The 16,837-nt window shown below is 40.5% G+C and overlaps 1 protein-coding gene across 1 annotated transcript; it reads right to left on the reverse strand.

Moving 5' to 3' along the window:
* Nucleotides 1-1,570: 1,570 nt before the first annotated feature.
* PERP (p53 apoptosis effector related to PMP22) lies at nt 1,571-14,328 on the reverse strand. The gene is made up of 3 exons (XM_052646018.1): nt 14,142-14,328; nt 3,921-4,061; nt 1,571-1,797 (listed from the first exon to the last, which is right to left on the reverse strand). The coding sequence occupies exons 1-3, from the start codon at nt 14,326-14,328 to the stop codon at nt 1,571-1,573; spliced, it is 555 nt and encodes a 184-aa protein (XP_052501978.1).
* Nucleotides 14,329-16,837: the final 2,509 nt, after the last annotated feature.

The following is a 16,837-nucleotide window of genomic DNA, read 5'->3' on the forward strand; positions in this document are numbered from 1 at the left end:
GTCACTGAGGAAGCAGTTTACAGAGTGAACTACTAGAACCCACTGGAGTTCATCAAAGATTGTTTTTTTTATGTTCATCTTAAAACTTGAAAATGATAAAAGCAACTTTTCACTTTATCCAATGTTCTTTCTACCCCACTCAAAACACGTTTTACAAATTCCCTTCCCCCAGATTTGGGGGAATGAGGGGAGAAGCAAAACCAAAAAAACTGCAAACTAGAAACAGGATAAGATCACCTGGTTTATTGAGAAAAGTTCATAATGAAACTGCGACTGCTATTTTTGCAACTTACAAAATAATTTGATATATAAAATGAATTGGTTTTCGATATGTAAGTACAAATAGTAAAAAAAAAAAATAATATTCCATATGATATATCATATTTGCAAGTCAGAGCAATCCCACATTCCTGAATTCTCCTGTTAAACGTTTTACAGCAGATATTTTTAATCTGTTTACTAAGGGAAACCAGGTTTTTAAACCATATTTAAGTTTTTGCTTACAGTTGCAATTTATCAGAAGCTGTGTCTACATGATTAGAGCCCAATCAAGCCGAAGATGAAAAATTCAAGCCATGTCTTCTCTTTAGGCTGTTTAATGTTACTTTTGTGATGGGAATGGCCCTCCTAATGCTTTACTGAACAACCTAATACTACTTAAAGGTCATAATGAATTAGACCAGTCCTTTTGTTAATCCAGTCTACTCTAGTCTAGAGCATATAGACACCAAAGAGCACAGAATTACTAGTAGCTTTCTACCACACCCCACCCTATGAACCACTTTAAAAGAGAAAATTTCATCTTAAGATTTCACTGCTAAGGAGGCCATACTACTGCAACAGGTTTTGGCCATGAAAGAATACTTTCCTAGATGTCATATTAAGTTAATGGAAAGCTTAGCCCCAAATCAATTATTCAGGATATTCATTAGAAATTCTCACAAATGACATTTTAGGAACCAATTTTGCTTCTGTGAATAGCCAAAGGCTTGAAAAACTATTTTTTTGCGTTTCTTTTAGAATATTGAGTCACTGACAATTTTTACCACTATCTTCTTCTTCTCCTTAGTCCTTAATAGACCCAACCCATTCCATCTGGGAAAAACAGAAACCTAACCAGATTTACTCAAATCTTTGAAGCCTTCTCATTTTTACCTTATAAATTATGTGGTTACTTTCATACTCATATTCTTTTACAAATGCGGTATCAATGGTATTGCTAGATATAAGGAAACATTGGCATATTAGTATTGAGTTGGCCAAAAGTGAGTTCAGGTTTTCCCATTAATCTTATGGACAAGCCTGAATGAACTTTTCAGCCAACTTAATAATCAGGTAATTAATTAAAAGAAGTAAGTCTTACTTAACACTACAAAACATATATAAAAGATGAATATGAAACTATAACACCATTTAAGAAACACTTTCCCCAGATTATTTTAGCATTTGGACCATAGTTTAAAGATATGAACATTGTCCCCAAAACAGGTTCAAAGTATTCCGGGGAAAACAGTTTCTTTCTCTGGAATATATCTCAGCAGCAGTGATGTTCTTCTGCTCATTCCCCAATTTAGGCAGATGTGTAGAAGTACCTGGGCTTGGCATTGCCCAGCAGGTCATCTTCATAGTTGGGGAGGCAACAGAAGAAGAAGGCGCAGCCGATCAGGATAATAGTGGCTGCCCACCCGAAGCCATAGGCCCAGTTATAGATGTAAGTGACAGCAGGGTTGAGGTGAAGGTTAAAGGTCTGAGTGTACTTCACAGGGTAAATTACCAGGGAGATGATCTGGAACACAGCTAAAAGAAAGGAAAAAAAATTCCCAAGTATGAATGCATGAATGAATGAATGCATGGTAACAACAGATTAATTCCTCTTCCTCAACATTTTTGCCTTAAAATTAAGTGTTACACCCACCTAAATAATCCTGACAAAAGGGGCTGGGAGAATCTAGTTAATCATGGACCAAAAAAGATGGTTGAACATTTTGTGTCAGAGATACCTGGCACTGAGCAGAATACTGAATATATGAAATACAGGCAGAATATTAGCAAATCATTCCATAGTACCTGTGTAAGCATTATATATACTAAAGTAAAAACTGTGGTGTGCAACAGAAAGCAAGAGGGTAGAGAAGAGCCTTTTTGTTTTCATCTTGTATTTCCTATGCCAAACATTTAATATTTCAGTGGTAGCAAAAATAATATATATGTACACATGTGTGTGCACACACACAGAGATAGAACTCAATACTGATATTTGATAACATACCACTGCAATATTCATTCAATAAATGAATGACTAAATGAAACAGTGGAACAATGATATGATGATCAATGGGAGAATCAGTAGAGAAGCCTGCAGAGGAAGGGAAATTTGAAGAATAAACAGAAATGAAGAGATGGAGGGCAGGAAGAAGACTGTTCCAGGCTAGGAGAATAGAAGCGAAAAAAGAGAATAATCACAGTGCTTTGAAAAAGTAAAAGGGAACATACAGGCAGGGAACCATGTCAGAAAGATTTCTAAACTCTTAAGAGTCACACTGTTACAGTTATTATTAATCATTCATTAACATTTTAAATTGCTTAATAATAAAAGTAGCTTTATTAGATTTACTTTGTAGTCTTTTTCAGTGAACATGCACAATTCTATAAAGCGTTAATGATTATACACATGCTATGCTATGCCATAAGCTATGCCAAAAGACCCTGATGCTGGGAAAGACTGAAGGCAGGAGGAGAAGGGGATGACAGAGGATGAGACGGTTGGATGGCATCATTGACTCGATAGACATCAGTCTGAGCAAACTCCGGGAGATAGTGAAGGACAGGGAAGCTTAGCATGCTGCAGTTCATGGGGTCGCAAAGAGTCGGACATGACTGAGCGACTGAACACAATGCTAAGCCATGCACTTTTTAACTTAATATTTCATGTATGCATTGCCATGACTTAAGGTATGAGCAAATTTTAGCTCTGTGACACTCAGACACTGCTCTTCACAGAGAGACCAATTAGTTGGCTGTGCTTCCTAGAGTATGTCCAGGAGTGGATAGTTCTCACCACCACTTTCCTTTCACCTTAATTTTTTCCTACTAGCTCCACAGATATATTCTTAACTAGTTTTCTGTTTCTTCTTTTTTTTTTAAAGAAAAGCTAGTTTTTCCATTTCTTTTTTTTTAATCACTAGAAAGGCTATAGATGTTTCCATATCTTGACTTGTTGCTTCTGTTTCCCACCTTAAAATGTTCTCCTTTGGCAACTCATGAAGGGCAATCTTGGTGCGGATCATTATTTCTCTGCTTCTTGTCTACTTAAAATAGCAAACTTTCACTGGCTAAGCCTGTCATTTAGTGCAAATCGTTGTGTCCTACACAAAAGGAACACTTCTCTGCATTTTTCATGTAAAATATAGTTATTTACCCATTTTGGTTCATCACGTGGTTTAGATCAATTTCTACAAAATCTAAATTGCAGAGGACCCTTCCATGATCCACCACATCCTAGGACTGCAAAACTTCTTCACCAAATGCAATGGTTCAGGGACATTTCAGTCCCCTAAGCATGCAGCTCATGGCAGGCCAGTCTGGGACCACTGTGGAGATTGCCCTTCCACTGGCGACACAGCCCTGGCCCCTTGGGGAGCAGTGTCAGGGACTCGAGGTCATCTATGAGAGACAGCCGCAGGTAAAGTGACAACCTTCCTCACTTGGGTGGGGAGCCTGGAACTGGAACACAATCTCAGGCAGAAGAGGAAAGGGATCAAGATCTTAAAGCACATCCTCTGTTACTTCTGCCTTTGGGGACACATTTTCTGAGAGCAGATCGGGAACAGTGTTGTCAGGGATCTTCACTGTGGCTTGGACATTACTATATTGACATTCACTGCAGATAGGAATGAAGAATTGCTGGCGCACAGTCTTACCAGCCAGGGCCAGGAGGCCTCCGATCACTCTCAGGAAGACAAGCATTTGGGGTCCACAGAGGGCAAAGAAGGAGAGGATGAAGCAGATCACCAGGATGATGAAACCGCAGAGCAGCATGGCGGCGGCTGCCCTTCCCCAAGCTACAAGGAAAAACAGTCATTAGGACAGGCATGCCAAATTTAAAAATTACTTAACAAAGCATCAAGTTTTTTTTTTCTTTTTAATAATTATATTTGGGTGGAAGAACAGTTTTTCTTTCAATAATACTTAAACATCTCCATATTTTAAGGGAAGAATAGGTAATTCGTAGGTAGGACATTAATATAGTGATATACAGTAATGCCTTACCCCTCCATTTGGGGGCAAATGTTTATACCTCCAAAATGAAAGACATCATTAAACTGTATCTCATTTAATAAGTGGATAAATTGGCCATATAAACAGGTATATTTAAAAGATTAACTCAAGTTCTAATCTAGTACAACCCAATAAACAACATTTTTGGTATTGAACAATCCAAATTATAATCTCTTCAGGAACTGTTTCAATTACCTTTAAAAGGATCATTGTTTTGTATTAAGATTTGGTTCCATGAAAAAATAATTTTTGAAAACAGAGTACCTATGCCTAGGCAGAGATGTGAAATAAAACAACTTAATTGTAAAGTAGGTGTGATTTTTTAATAACAAGTTTAGGTGCAAACAACCTTTCTAAATTTTTGCATAAATTTTTTCTGAAGTATTTAGAATTTGTTGCACAATAATTCTCAGTTATTGACATGCGCCCTGAAAACAATCGGGATGAGGTGGAAATTGAGTTCTGGTTTCAAAGATCGATGTGGGCAGCTCCAGCCCTGGCCCATTCTGCTCTACGCCTATGGGAAGAGAAAAGCCATGACTTCCCAGCTAAGGATTCCAGCCAATCACTCTTCCTGTTCAACCTGCACCAATTTGTAAAATCTCTTTCCCACACAACTTTCTCCCCAGAGGTAGTAACTGACATGTATGAAGTAATCACTCTGTGCCAGGCATGGAGCTAAGAACCTGACATGGTTTAACTCTCTGAATTCTCACGATAACTCTTCAAGGTTCACATTCTGCTATCATTTCTATTTTAGAAGTGAGATTACACTGAGGCTTGGAGAGTCCAGATAACCTGCCTATAGTCACAGAGCTGGCAGCCAAGTCTGACTTCTAGCCTGTCTGAAGCCAAAATATGACTCCTTTTTTCTTTGGGGATACGATTTACATGCTGGAAAATTCATCCATTTAAAGTATACAATTCTGTGGTTTTTACTATATTTACAGGGTTGTGCAGCCATCACCACCTACAATTCCAAAAACTTTCATCACTCCAAAAAGAAACCCCATGACTGTTAGCAGTCACCTCCCCCTCCCTTCTTCCTTCAGCTTCCAACAACCACTAATCTACTTTCTGTCTCTATAAATTGTATACCCTGTACAGTGCTTATAAACAGAATTATAGTTTAATACTTTGTGGCCTTTGTCCTGTGCTTTCACTTAGCATGTTTTCAAGGTTCATCCATATTGTGGCAGCATGGATCAGGACTTCATTCCTTTTTATGACCAATAATTATTCTATTGTATGGAGAGCCCACATTATGTTTGTCCACTCACTCAATCATTAATGAATGAACATGCACCCTTAACCTGTTTTTCTTTATGGAATTTGGAACGGAGAGTTGCATGCACCTCAGTGCTGGTCCTACTCCAATTTTAACACAGCTTGGCTGGCAAACATACCCTCACTTAATTTTGGTTACTAGACTGGTCAAATGGTAGACAAACCTAACGACTAGCAGAAAGAACAAAGGCTTGGGAACCTTGATTATACCCTGCCTCTACTACCTATTAGGGCTTCCCACGTGGTGCTAGTGGTAAAGAACCTGCCTGTCAATGCAGGAGACATAAGAGACACAGATTTGATCTCTGGGTCAGGAAGATCCCCTGCAGGAGGGTATAGCAACCCACTCCAGTATTTTTGCCTGGAAATCCTCATGGACAGAAGAAGCTGGTGGACTACAGGCCACGGGGTCACAAAAAGTCAGACACAACTGAGTGACTAACTTTCACTCTCTTTCAAGTAGAAGACACATGCTCATTTTTTTTTTTTTTTACATGGTCAAATATTATGTTTTCACACAAATGACCCTTTAGTAGCACTGTCAGGATGACAATCCCAATGGCACTGTCAGGGGCATGACAGTCCATGAGTGGGTCCAGTTTTGTTTATAATTTTTACTACTTTCCTCCAAGTCCTGCTCTAAGGTAAAAAGAAATGTTTTATTTTAAAAGCAACATAGATAAAGCCAGAATGTGAAATTGAGTAATTAATTCTCTTTTTTCACTTTTGCCTTGTCCTTTGAGTAAGGTAACTTTCCAGAGAAGAGAATCCATCTTTGGAAAGAACTAAGACCATCTCTAAGTCTACACCATAGACCACTGACACAAAACCATCAGTGGTGCTTATAGAAAATATGGATTCTTGTGTGTCCCTCCAGATACACTGAATCACAGTTGAAAAGATAGTGCCCAGGAATCTGCATTTTACTAGTATTTCTTACTAGCATTTCTTTACTAGTATACTAAAGTTTGAGAACTAAGATAGATGATTAATCTTCTTATAAGAACAGCTGGTGCATTGCCAGAAAGGAGCATGCAACTTTCAGTATGTGACCCACTGCCAATTACAGTCTCATTTCTATCGATTTTTTTCATGGCTACTGCCAATCATTAAATTCAAATAAATAGACACTGATTTTTCCTTTTAAGTTGAACTCACAGGTTTGTAACTGTTCAGTGAAAAGGCAATACAGCTGTATATACATACAGAGGAATACAAACATTATGAAGATCAATTGTACAGCAGAATGTGAGTGTTCAATAAAAACAGAAAAAAAAAATCCTAACAGGGAACATATTTAATAATCAAACTTTAACAATTACAGAGTAAGGTTTTTAAACTATAGCTAAATAATGTATGATATTGCCTAAAGAGTAATATCAATCATTTTACCTGTTTGAGGAAAATTAATACAAAGTTAAATTATTGCTATTACTACTTCCTCTGACACTATAGCTATAATTTACATTTAGTTTCAGGTACTTGAAAGAAATTAAAGAAATAGTAAGCCAATTCACCTAAAACCAACAGGTGAATGGAAAGATAAACAGATCATTTTAATAACTCTTTCTATGCTGTGTTAAATCAACTCAATTAGCATCTTGCTTATTTAAAATGCTGAGTCTGAGAGAAATCAAAAAGGACACTTCAGCAACATTTTGTCTGGAGAAAGGCTGCCTTGGAAGTAGAACATGTAAAACTTGCTCCTTGTAGCGTGGAAACACCCACAGTGACTCACTTAACTATAATTTGAGATGTAAATCTCAGCATGGTTTTGAAGGTCCTGACGGATGGATAACAAGGAAGGCAATCTTCTCTCATGTCACTGACTGTTTTGTTGTAAGATGGTGAGATGGAGCCTGTCAGATCTGAGCAGGGTCCTCCCAGCCCAACACGCTGCCTGAGAAGGAGCCCAGCTGCCATGTAGACTTACAACACAGCAATCTTCCAAGACATACACTTTAAAAAGGCTAAGTACCTTTGGTCTCCCTTAATTACCCAGAATGAGCCTAATATTCCCAAATTTACCAAACCCTTTTGAGAACTTTTTATATTATACCTTGATCTAAATTATACCTATTTACCAGCCCCAATTAAAAAAAATCACTTTTTAAAACTTCTCCTAAAGCTACTTCTTTCATGATTCAATAGATGTTCCTCAGTTCTTCAAAGACAATCCATCTTCATCTATTCCAAATATAACTCTGTCCTTCATTCATATTTTATATAGTAAATTTTATTGCCTTTCCTAATCTGTATTTTATTGGCATTTGTTATATCCATACTAAAATTTGAGAACAACTTAGGTGATTGATCTCCTTATGAAAATAGATTGCAGCACTGCCAAAAAGGAGCATGTAAGTTTCATGAGAAATGAGACTACTATCAACTACAGTCTCATTTCTATAGGTTATTTTTTCATGGTTACTGTAAATCATTAAATTCAATTAAATACAATCATTAAATTCAAATTGTGTGTGTGTGTGTGTGTGTGTGCGCGCGCGCGTGCGCGCGCGGGCATGCAAGTGTGTGTGCAGGGGTTGGGGAAGTTGTCAATTACCCTTTTCTGAATTGAGACCACAACAGGTAAACAGAGTTTCTATGCAGGAATTTTGTTTGTTTGTTTTCTTAAAGGAAGACAATTTTGGTGTTTCATATGTATTCCTAATTTATTCTGTCATAAGTTTATTTTCTAAATACCACTTGGAGAAATTCATGTTATCAAAGAAACCAGAAAAATTATAAATCCACTTTTAAATAAGATTCATTAAAGATCCATTTAGGTGAAGAATGGCTTATCAAATTTTGTTATTTCTTGCAAGGATTCAACATTAAATCAACAACATGGAAACCATTCATTAATCACTAATGAAATTCTGAGTTTTCTCTAGGAAATGTTTTTAAATTTTTTGTATGAGGAAGAATGCTGTATCTTTTTCCAGAGATTATATACTAAAATACGACATTACAAGGCAAATACAGCCAGGAAAAGACCAATAAGATCAACTGATAAGAAAAGAGCAATAAAAGTAAAAATAAGTAAATACCTCGAATATCAAGCTAGAAACCATAAATCAGACTTAAATTTGTGGAAAAAAAAAACAAAATTTTAAGATAAGGAGAGCACTACTACTATTGTGGGTGATATTTTGGAGACTGTCATGACTTTTTCACCCCAAATTAGTATTTCTTTTAATGGATTTGCTACATTCTTCAGGAGTTTTACATGTGGGCACCAAATATTGAGGTTTCCCCAGTGGCTCAGTAGTAAAAAATCGGCCTGCAATGCAGGAGGCGTGGGTTCTATCTCTGGGTCAGGAAGATCCCCTGGAGGAGCACATGGCAACCCACTCCAGTATTCTTGCCTGGCGAATGCCATGGACTGAGGAGCCTGGCAGGCTAGAGCCCATAGGATGGCAAAGAGCTGGACATGACTGAAGCGACTGATAAGAGCACACAGCAACAAATGTTGACCGAAACCTACTGTGGCCTAGCCCCTTACTCAGTGCCCTGCAGACTTCAAACTCCTTTCCAGAACAAAAGATTCATCTATGAACGAGACAGAAAACCCTACCTAGTGAATCTGAGATTTTGTCAGATTTCTTCCTATTGTTTCTATAAAGGTCTTTATGTCATACACAAGCAGAACTGGAAACTGGATAAGACCAAAATTAAAAATATAAAAAGATGCTATCTACAAATAAACATAAGCATGGGTGGACGATATATTCAAAAAGACTGTTGCCTGTTCATTGAGGAGACTCGCAGTAATACACACCAGTGCTTCTGAAACTTAAAAGTGCTGATGAATCAATCTCCCAGGGACCGAGTTAAAATACAGATTCCAATTCAGTAGATGGGGCTAAGATACTGAGTGTCCAATAACCTCCCCAATAATGCAGATGCTGATGGCCTACGACACATTAGTAGTAAAAATCTAGAGGATAACTCAGTACAGACCTCCAAATAAATCAGCATAGGAAGAGCGATCCCGCAAGGTTTGGAGGCAGGAAAGGAATGGCTTAAAGGAAGAATGGTGGGGGCGGGGGTTACTGGAGGGGGGTGGCGATTCCCCTGTAGGTGTGAGATTCTTTACATGCTCCACATTCCCACCCCCACTAAACTGAGCCAGATAACTCTTGCCCATTGGTCTTTGCAGAACTCCTTTACCCTCTTCTTTTAAAGTGTGAGGGGGAAACTATTCTACACAGGAAGATGGGAAAATACAGGAAATTGTGTATGAACTCAGAAAAGGTAACTAGCAGCAAATTTGGGATCTACCCTTTAATGTTTGAAAATCTGTCTGCTGTTAGAAGGCTAAAAAGAATAATTTACAGAGAAGCACATCAGCTCTTGTCAGCGTTAAAAGAGGTATTTTTTTCAATTGGAGGATAATTGCTTTACAATGTTGTATTGGCTTTCAGCCATACAACAATGCCAATAAGCCACAATTATATATACATTCCATACCTCTTCAGCCTCCCTCGTCCCTCCCATCCCACCCTTCTAGGTCATCAGAGTACCAGGCTGGGCTCCCTGTTATATAGCATTGCCACTAAGAGAGGTGCTTTTAAACAAACAAGCATGGCGGAGAGAATTAAGTTGCTGAACAAAGGGTGAAAGCTCAGATCAGTCACAGGGGATGCTGACGGGCAGGCTTTGGAGAAAGCTTGAGTAGGCGCACACTTCGTCCCTCCTAATTCTGATAGTCTAGGAGTTTGTGCCCATGTACAGGGAGAAAAGACAAATTAGGTCACTAAAGAGGAATTGAGTCTCTCTGGTAGTTATTGCTAAGCACAGCAAATGTGGAGTAAATGGGGCAAGATCACTGATTCCTAGATGTCTAGATTTTATAAATCAACACATATAAAATCATGAAAATCACCTGAGTGTCCAACTTTTTATTTTACTATAAAAGAATATGAACACATGCCCACAAAAGATTAATCTACTAATGCCTAATTTCATAAACCACAAGAATATAATCTCAAGATTAAATCCTTTAAGTTGAATTTAGCCTAGTGAACACCTGTTAACTTCGTACTTATTTTTCTTTTTCCATACTTAATGAGGCTCTGCCCTTCTGAGTTCAGATCAAAGACAAAGGTTCTCCCTTGCTGCCACTCAGGCTTGCCACTGTCGTTCTTGGAGCATAAATTCATCTTTCTTATCCCAGTAACTGATCCATAAACTTAACTCCATTACTCCACCCTGAATGAGTCAGAGCTTGCTTAGGACTTGAAATCTACATCTCTGAAGTTGAAAATATCCTCCTGATCTACTCTTTCTTAGAACTGGAAAAGAAGGTGCCAGCAATGCAAAAATACCATCTGTGAACACGGATTCAAATTTAATTTTGCATTTTCTTTATACATGAAATTTGAATGACTGTTTCAGCATTTAAATCAAGATTTTTCTTTTCCTGTTTTGAGGACTAGAAACCTTGATTTTAAAAAAAAAACAAGTATGTGTATTTATTTAGTTGTTGTTGTTTAGCTGCTAAATTGTATGTCTCTTTTGCGAACCCATGGACTGTAGCCTCCCAGGCTGCTCTGTCCACGGGATTTCCCAGGCAAGAATACTGGAGTGAAAAAAAGAATACTGGAGTGTGTTGCCATTTCCTTCTCCAGGAGATCTTCCCAACTGAACCATCCTCTCCTGCACTGCAGGCAGATTCTTTATCACTGAGCCACCTGGGAGGCCCCATTTAGTTGTTACTATTGTGTAAAAGAAAATATTCAGTGTTTAATTCAGTTTATTGATGAGGAAAAATGAAGTGGATACATCATTTTTTTTCAGTTCTTAAAACTGTTAATGACAGTGAAGAATATAACATTCTGCTTTTTACATAATTCTAAGGAACTATTTACCTTTATGAAAAAAAGCCTATATTATTTAGTATTATTGCCGATACCCACCAGTAACAACCTAGGTCTTTAATACCAAAATAAATCAATGTTATAAATATCAGCAAATAAACGTGATAGTGAAGCACTTTGTAAATACAAAGGTATACTTTCTTAAGTGTTACAATGGTAAACCTCAAGATTTATATTTTAGTACACGGCAAGAAATTTTTAAAAAGTGGAGGTACTTACATAATTCTCTATACTGAGATATTTTAATTAGAGCCATCAACCTTACTTTCATCATGTTTGTACATACGTGGGAGTATGTGTAAACTCCTCACTGTATTTTAGATAGTATGACTTCATGTGAATGTATTTTTTTCGGCAAGGACTTACTGAAGCTATCTGAAAAATCTCCAGAGTTCAGACACCTAGATAATTGACCTAAAGGGTAGAAATACACAATTTCTATACCTGTGAGGCAAAACTAGACAACAGTCCCTGGCAGGAAATGGAGTGGAAGTATAATAATCATTCTAACCATCTTTGACATCAGTAGCCTGGGATGGACCCCTTGTGGTGAATTCATAGCTATTTTCCATTTCCCATGGTCACCTATTGACAGTGGATGCTAGGTGCATCATTTGATTCTAGGGCTTGAGCAAAAGCTGCGTTTAACACATTCTTGGCACTTGGTTATCTGTGCAAAGGTCAGGAATAATTAAATTGGAATGTGAAGGCTACCACCACCCACTTGTGAAAATCACAAAGACAGTACTAGATTCCTCAAGACTCATTTGGAAAACTGCACTTTTCCAAAGACCAATTTCTGTATCAAATTGAAACATCAACTATTCACTGGATCTGTACTTTCTTTACAATTTAAAAAAGTTAATGCTTGAGACTCCTGTCTAATTAAAAAATTAGAGTACTGGAGTGGGGTGCCATTGCCTTCTCCAAGAAAATAGAAATAGAACCTGCTTATTCTCTTCTTTATACAAAGCACTCAATCAGCCTGAGGTTAGAAGTGCCACACCCTAAGGTGAGTTCATCCTGCAAGTCAAGAAAAATAAAAACTGCATTGTGCCTGTTTCACAAGACAGCTGTGGTCACAGCCAGAGCCTTGCAGGCCAGATCATGTCCCAGCAATACTGCTGATGTAGGCTCTGCCTGCACCCTTCTCCTGACTGGCGCACTAACCTTCTTAATTCACATGCCCAGCATCGCTGAATATTCATTCGTTGGGTCTGTATTAGTCTTCGAAGTGAGACATAAAGACCAAAGTCTGTTTAAAAACACATGTGTTTTAAGCAGGCCTGCTAAATCCCGTATAAGATACTGAACCTGACTGCATTTTAACCAAATATACACACATGTTATTTCAAAGAAATTAACTCACTTCGAAAACCTAAAAGACTTGTGGGTAATACAAACCATGGCAGGTGGGTTGTTTGTGCTTTAAGAGAGGAAAAACACAGACTTCAAGGAAAGTGCGAATTTCATTTAGTCTTTACATTTACCTCCTGACAACGGCCATGCCTCCTTTGTGGGTGGGGGTTGGGGGATGGGGTGGATTCCATGTGGGAACTTCCAAGTAATTCCACAGTGGATAAGATAAACCACCAAGCCCCTGATATAGGGCCTCAAGATAAACAGAATTTGGTTTGAAGCCCTGGGCCAGTTCAGGGGTAGGGGGCAAGTCAAAGGCCCTACCAGAGAATGGGGGGGAAAGCAGGATAGCTTTCTTTCTCGGTTTAAAACTATTAAACTCAGTTGTTAAGGCCCCATTCAGTAGTACCTGGCTTTAAGCCTCTGATTACGCTCCTGCTTAAACTTTTTTTTCCCAGACCCCACACAGGTCGCTAATTACAATAGACCCCAGGAGTTCTTCCCACCTACCAGTAAGCTGGGGGCGGTACCAGCCCAGGGCAAATTCCGCTCCGGCCGGGTCAGCTAACTAGTAGGCAGGAAATACCTCCACGTTGGAAAAAGAAAAACCTCTATCTACAGTATTTTAAATTTGTCAGCTCCGTTTCATTTCGCTAGTGTAGATGTGTTTGCTTTTTAGATTTCAAATCGAATTGAAAGAAAGTTTTCTAAACAGCAATGCCGGACTTGAGCCACACTCTCCCTCTAACAAGAATTACCCTGCAGCGTTAAACACTGCAGTATCTACTGAAACTGTCACTGCTAAAACTTTGACAGAAAGGGTTTTTGTTTTGTTTTGTTAAAGGAAGAAGAGCTGCTTTCTCTTAGTTCAAGTTTAATAATATAGCGAATAAAGGCACGCACTTTTAATACTTGTATTTTAAACATAAGAAGAACCAGAGGAGGAGGCCACGGAATGGGAATAAATTTCAGTAGGTATCCAAGAAAATATACTTTTTTCATTGTATTTACTCATCAAACCCTTTTCAAATGGCTGAGATCACCTTTTGCTGTACAAACTACGAATAAATGTAGTTTGAATTAGGGTCACTGTCGTCCAGAGTCGAGCCTGGGTTTTGGCCACCCAAGGGTGCTAATGCTTGATTTTATACGGGTCCGATGTATGGACCCAGGCCCTGAAGTGATTTTTGTTGAATCACCCATTAGCCCCCCGACCCTGTTTCGTCCTTTCTTGACCCTGTTTTAGTCCATTCCCGTAGAGCGACTTCCGCACTCCCTGGGCGCCGGCGCTCGCCCCAGCCGCCGCCCGGCGGACTTCACGGAGGCGGCGGCACTCACCATACGTCATGAGGCTGTCGCAGACTTCTAGTAAACAATGCCACCACAGCGAGGACGTCTGGCTGTCATCGCTAGACTGCAGCCAGCCGCGGCCGGCCAGCGCGATGATGTCAAAGACGATGGCGCTAAGCAGTAGCAGCGGCAGGATCCACCTGCAGCGCTCGCAGGCCAGGCCGCAGCGCAGCATCTCGACGGCGGCGGCGGGGAGGAGAGCAGCGCGCGAGGCTCGGACACCTGCGGAGAGTGGCCCTCGAGCTCGGGCAGCGCGACAAAAGGGAAGAGGCCGCGAGGAGGCGGCTCTTGGAGGACGCAGCTCGGGGCTGGCAGCGGGGGCGCGGCGCCCGCCCCACCTAGATTCCGGTGACTCAGAGCGCGCCGCCCGGACCTGCTCAGCCGGCCCGCCTGGGCGCGCGCTGGGGAGGCGGGGCCGGGCTCGGGTTAAGGCGGGTGTGGGTGAGCCTAACCCTGCCCGCGAGCGGCCTGGAGCCTCGGGGAGCCACAGTCTCGTCTCGCCCTCTCACTTGGTCCCCTCACATCCGACGCTTTTCTTCTCAGTGCTTCAAGGTGTACACATTCTAATCTGCGGATCACCAGTTATGTATTCAACCCCTGAAGTCGGATCGTGGTCTGATTTACAGTAATACTGTATTTAAATTTCCAGCTATTTGAGATGAGCGTTCAAACTGGACATGGGTCGTTGTTGCACTCTGTTTGAGCTCGTGTTTGAGCACGTGTGCCGAACCGAGGACTCGGTCCCTGACCCTCCCCAAGAGCTTCCCTGGGAATCCTAAGGGCTTCCCTCGTGGCTTGGATGCCAAAGAATCTGCCTGCAATGCAGGAGACCGGGGTTTGATCCCTGGGTGGGGAAGATCCCCTGGAGAAGGAAATGGCAACCCACTCCAGTATTCTAGAGTCGGATACGACTGAGCGACTAACACACACACACACACACACACACACACAGCCGGACTTTCTTTGAGTGCGTGTACCCAACCCAGGACCCTGTCCCTGACCCTCCCCCGCAGAGGTGGGCATTTCCTGTTGAGCTCCACCTTTGTACCTTGTACCTCAGTAGCTTCAGACTCATAACTGTTTACATCCCCGCCTTCTCCACTCGCGGGTGCCAACTCTTTGACAGAGAGACCTTGCTTTAATGATCTGTGTATCCCTGGTGCCGGCCCTGTGGCTGGTCTTAAAGGGAGCATGGTAAACATTTTATTTGCAAACACACTGAAATTAACAAATGCTAGTTTCACGTGGTGGAGAAGGAAATGGCAACCCACTCCAATACTCTTGCCTGGGAAAGTTCATGGGCGGAGAAGCCTGGTAGGCGACAATCCATGGGGTTGCAAAGAGTCCGACAGGACTGAGCGACTTCACTTCACTCACTTCACTCACTTCATACTTTATCATTGGAGAAGGAAGTGGCAACCCACTCCAGTATTCTTGCTTGGAGAATCCCATGGACCTGGGAGCCTGGCGGGCCGTGGTCTATGGGGTCGCAGAGTCGGACACGACTGAAGTGACTGAGCAAGAGAGAGTTTCAGTCGTGGAAGCACTTCAGCTGCTTCTCCAGATAAATTCAGGTCCTCTTGGCTGCCGTCCACTCCTTAACTCAGATCTCTACTTAGACCCCTTTACATCTACCCTTTTCATTTACTATTTTGAGGTTTCTCCAAACAAAAACTGCATGTCAGCATGCAACCACTACATGCTAAACCACTAAAGTCCCAACTCCAGTGTCCTGACTCTGCTTACATCACCACCATAGCTCTTCAGGTGTGGCTAGCAGGGTGAGGTGGCAGCTGGGAGTGACACGGAGGAGAAATAAGTTCTCAGCATCTGCACAACCCCTCCTTGGGCAAATCATGAAGAATAGCCAATGAGGGTCATATCTCACCTTGTACCCCCAAACATATATTCCGTATCACTTTTCTTTTTATTGAATATTTACAATATTAATTTCAGGTGTACAGCATAGGGATTCAATATTTTTATAGTTCTCAATATGCCAGCAAATTTGGAAAATTCAACAGTGGCCACAGAACTGGAAAAAGTCAGTTTTCATTCCAATCCCAAAGAAAGGCAATGCCAAAGAATGTTCGAACTATCACACAATTGCACTCGATTCACCTGCTAACAAGATAATGTTCAAAATCCTCCAAGCTAGGCTTCAACAGTACCTGAATCGAGAACTTCCAGATGTACAAGCTGGATTTAGAAAAGGCAGAGGAACCAGAGATCAAATTGCCAACATCTGTTGGATCATAGAAAAAGCAAGAGAGTGCCATGAAAGCATCTACTTCTGTTTCATTGACTATGCTAAAATCTTTGTGTGGATCACAACACACTGTGGAAAATTCTTTTTTTTTTTTTTTGGAAAACTCTCAAAGAGATGGGAATACCAGACTACTTTACCTGCCTCCTGAGAAACCTATATGCAAGTCAAGAAGCAACAGTTAGAACCTGACATGGAACAATAGACTGGTTTCAAATTGGGAAAGGAGTACGTCAAGGCTGTATATGGTCAACCTGCTTATTTAACTTATATGCAAAGTACATCATGCGAAATGCCAGGCTGGATGAATCACGAGCTGAAATCAAGATTGCCAGGAGAAATATTAATAACCTCAGATATGCATATCTCATCACCCTAATGGCAGAAAGTGAAGAGGAACTAAAGAGCCTCTTGATGA

Source organism: Budorcas taxicolor, chromosome 9 (genome assembly GCF_023091745.1).
Source record: "Budorcas taxicolor isolate Tak-1 chromosome 9, Takin1.1, whole genome shotgun sequence".
NCBI classification, from domain to species: Eukaryota; Metazoa; Chordata; class Mammalia; order Artiodactyla; family Bovidae; genus Budorcas; species Budorcas taxicolor.

Coding starts and splice junctions, on each gene's coding strand:
- PERP (XM_052646018.1), bottom strand. CDS start 14,328: ATGCTGCGCTGCGGCCTGGCCTGCGAGCGCTGCAGGTGGATCCTGCCG. Junction 4,062..14,141: donor CGACAGCCTCATGACGTATG/GTGAGTGCCGCC, acceptor TTTTCCTTGTAG/CTTGGGGAAGGGCAGCCGCC. Junction 1,798..3,920: donor AGGCCTCCTGGCCCTGGCTG/GTAAGACTGTGC, acceptor CCTTTCTTTTAG/CTGTGTTCCAGATCATCTCC.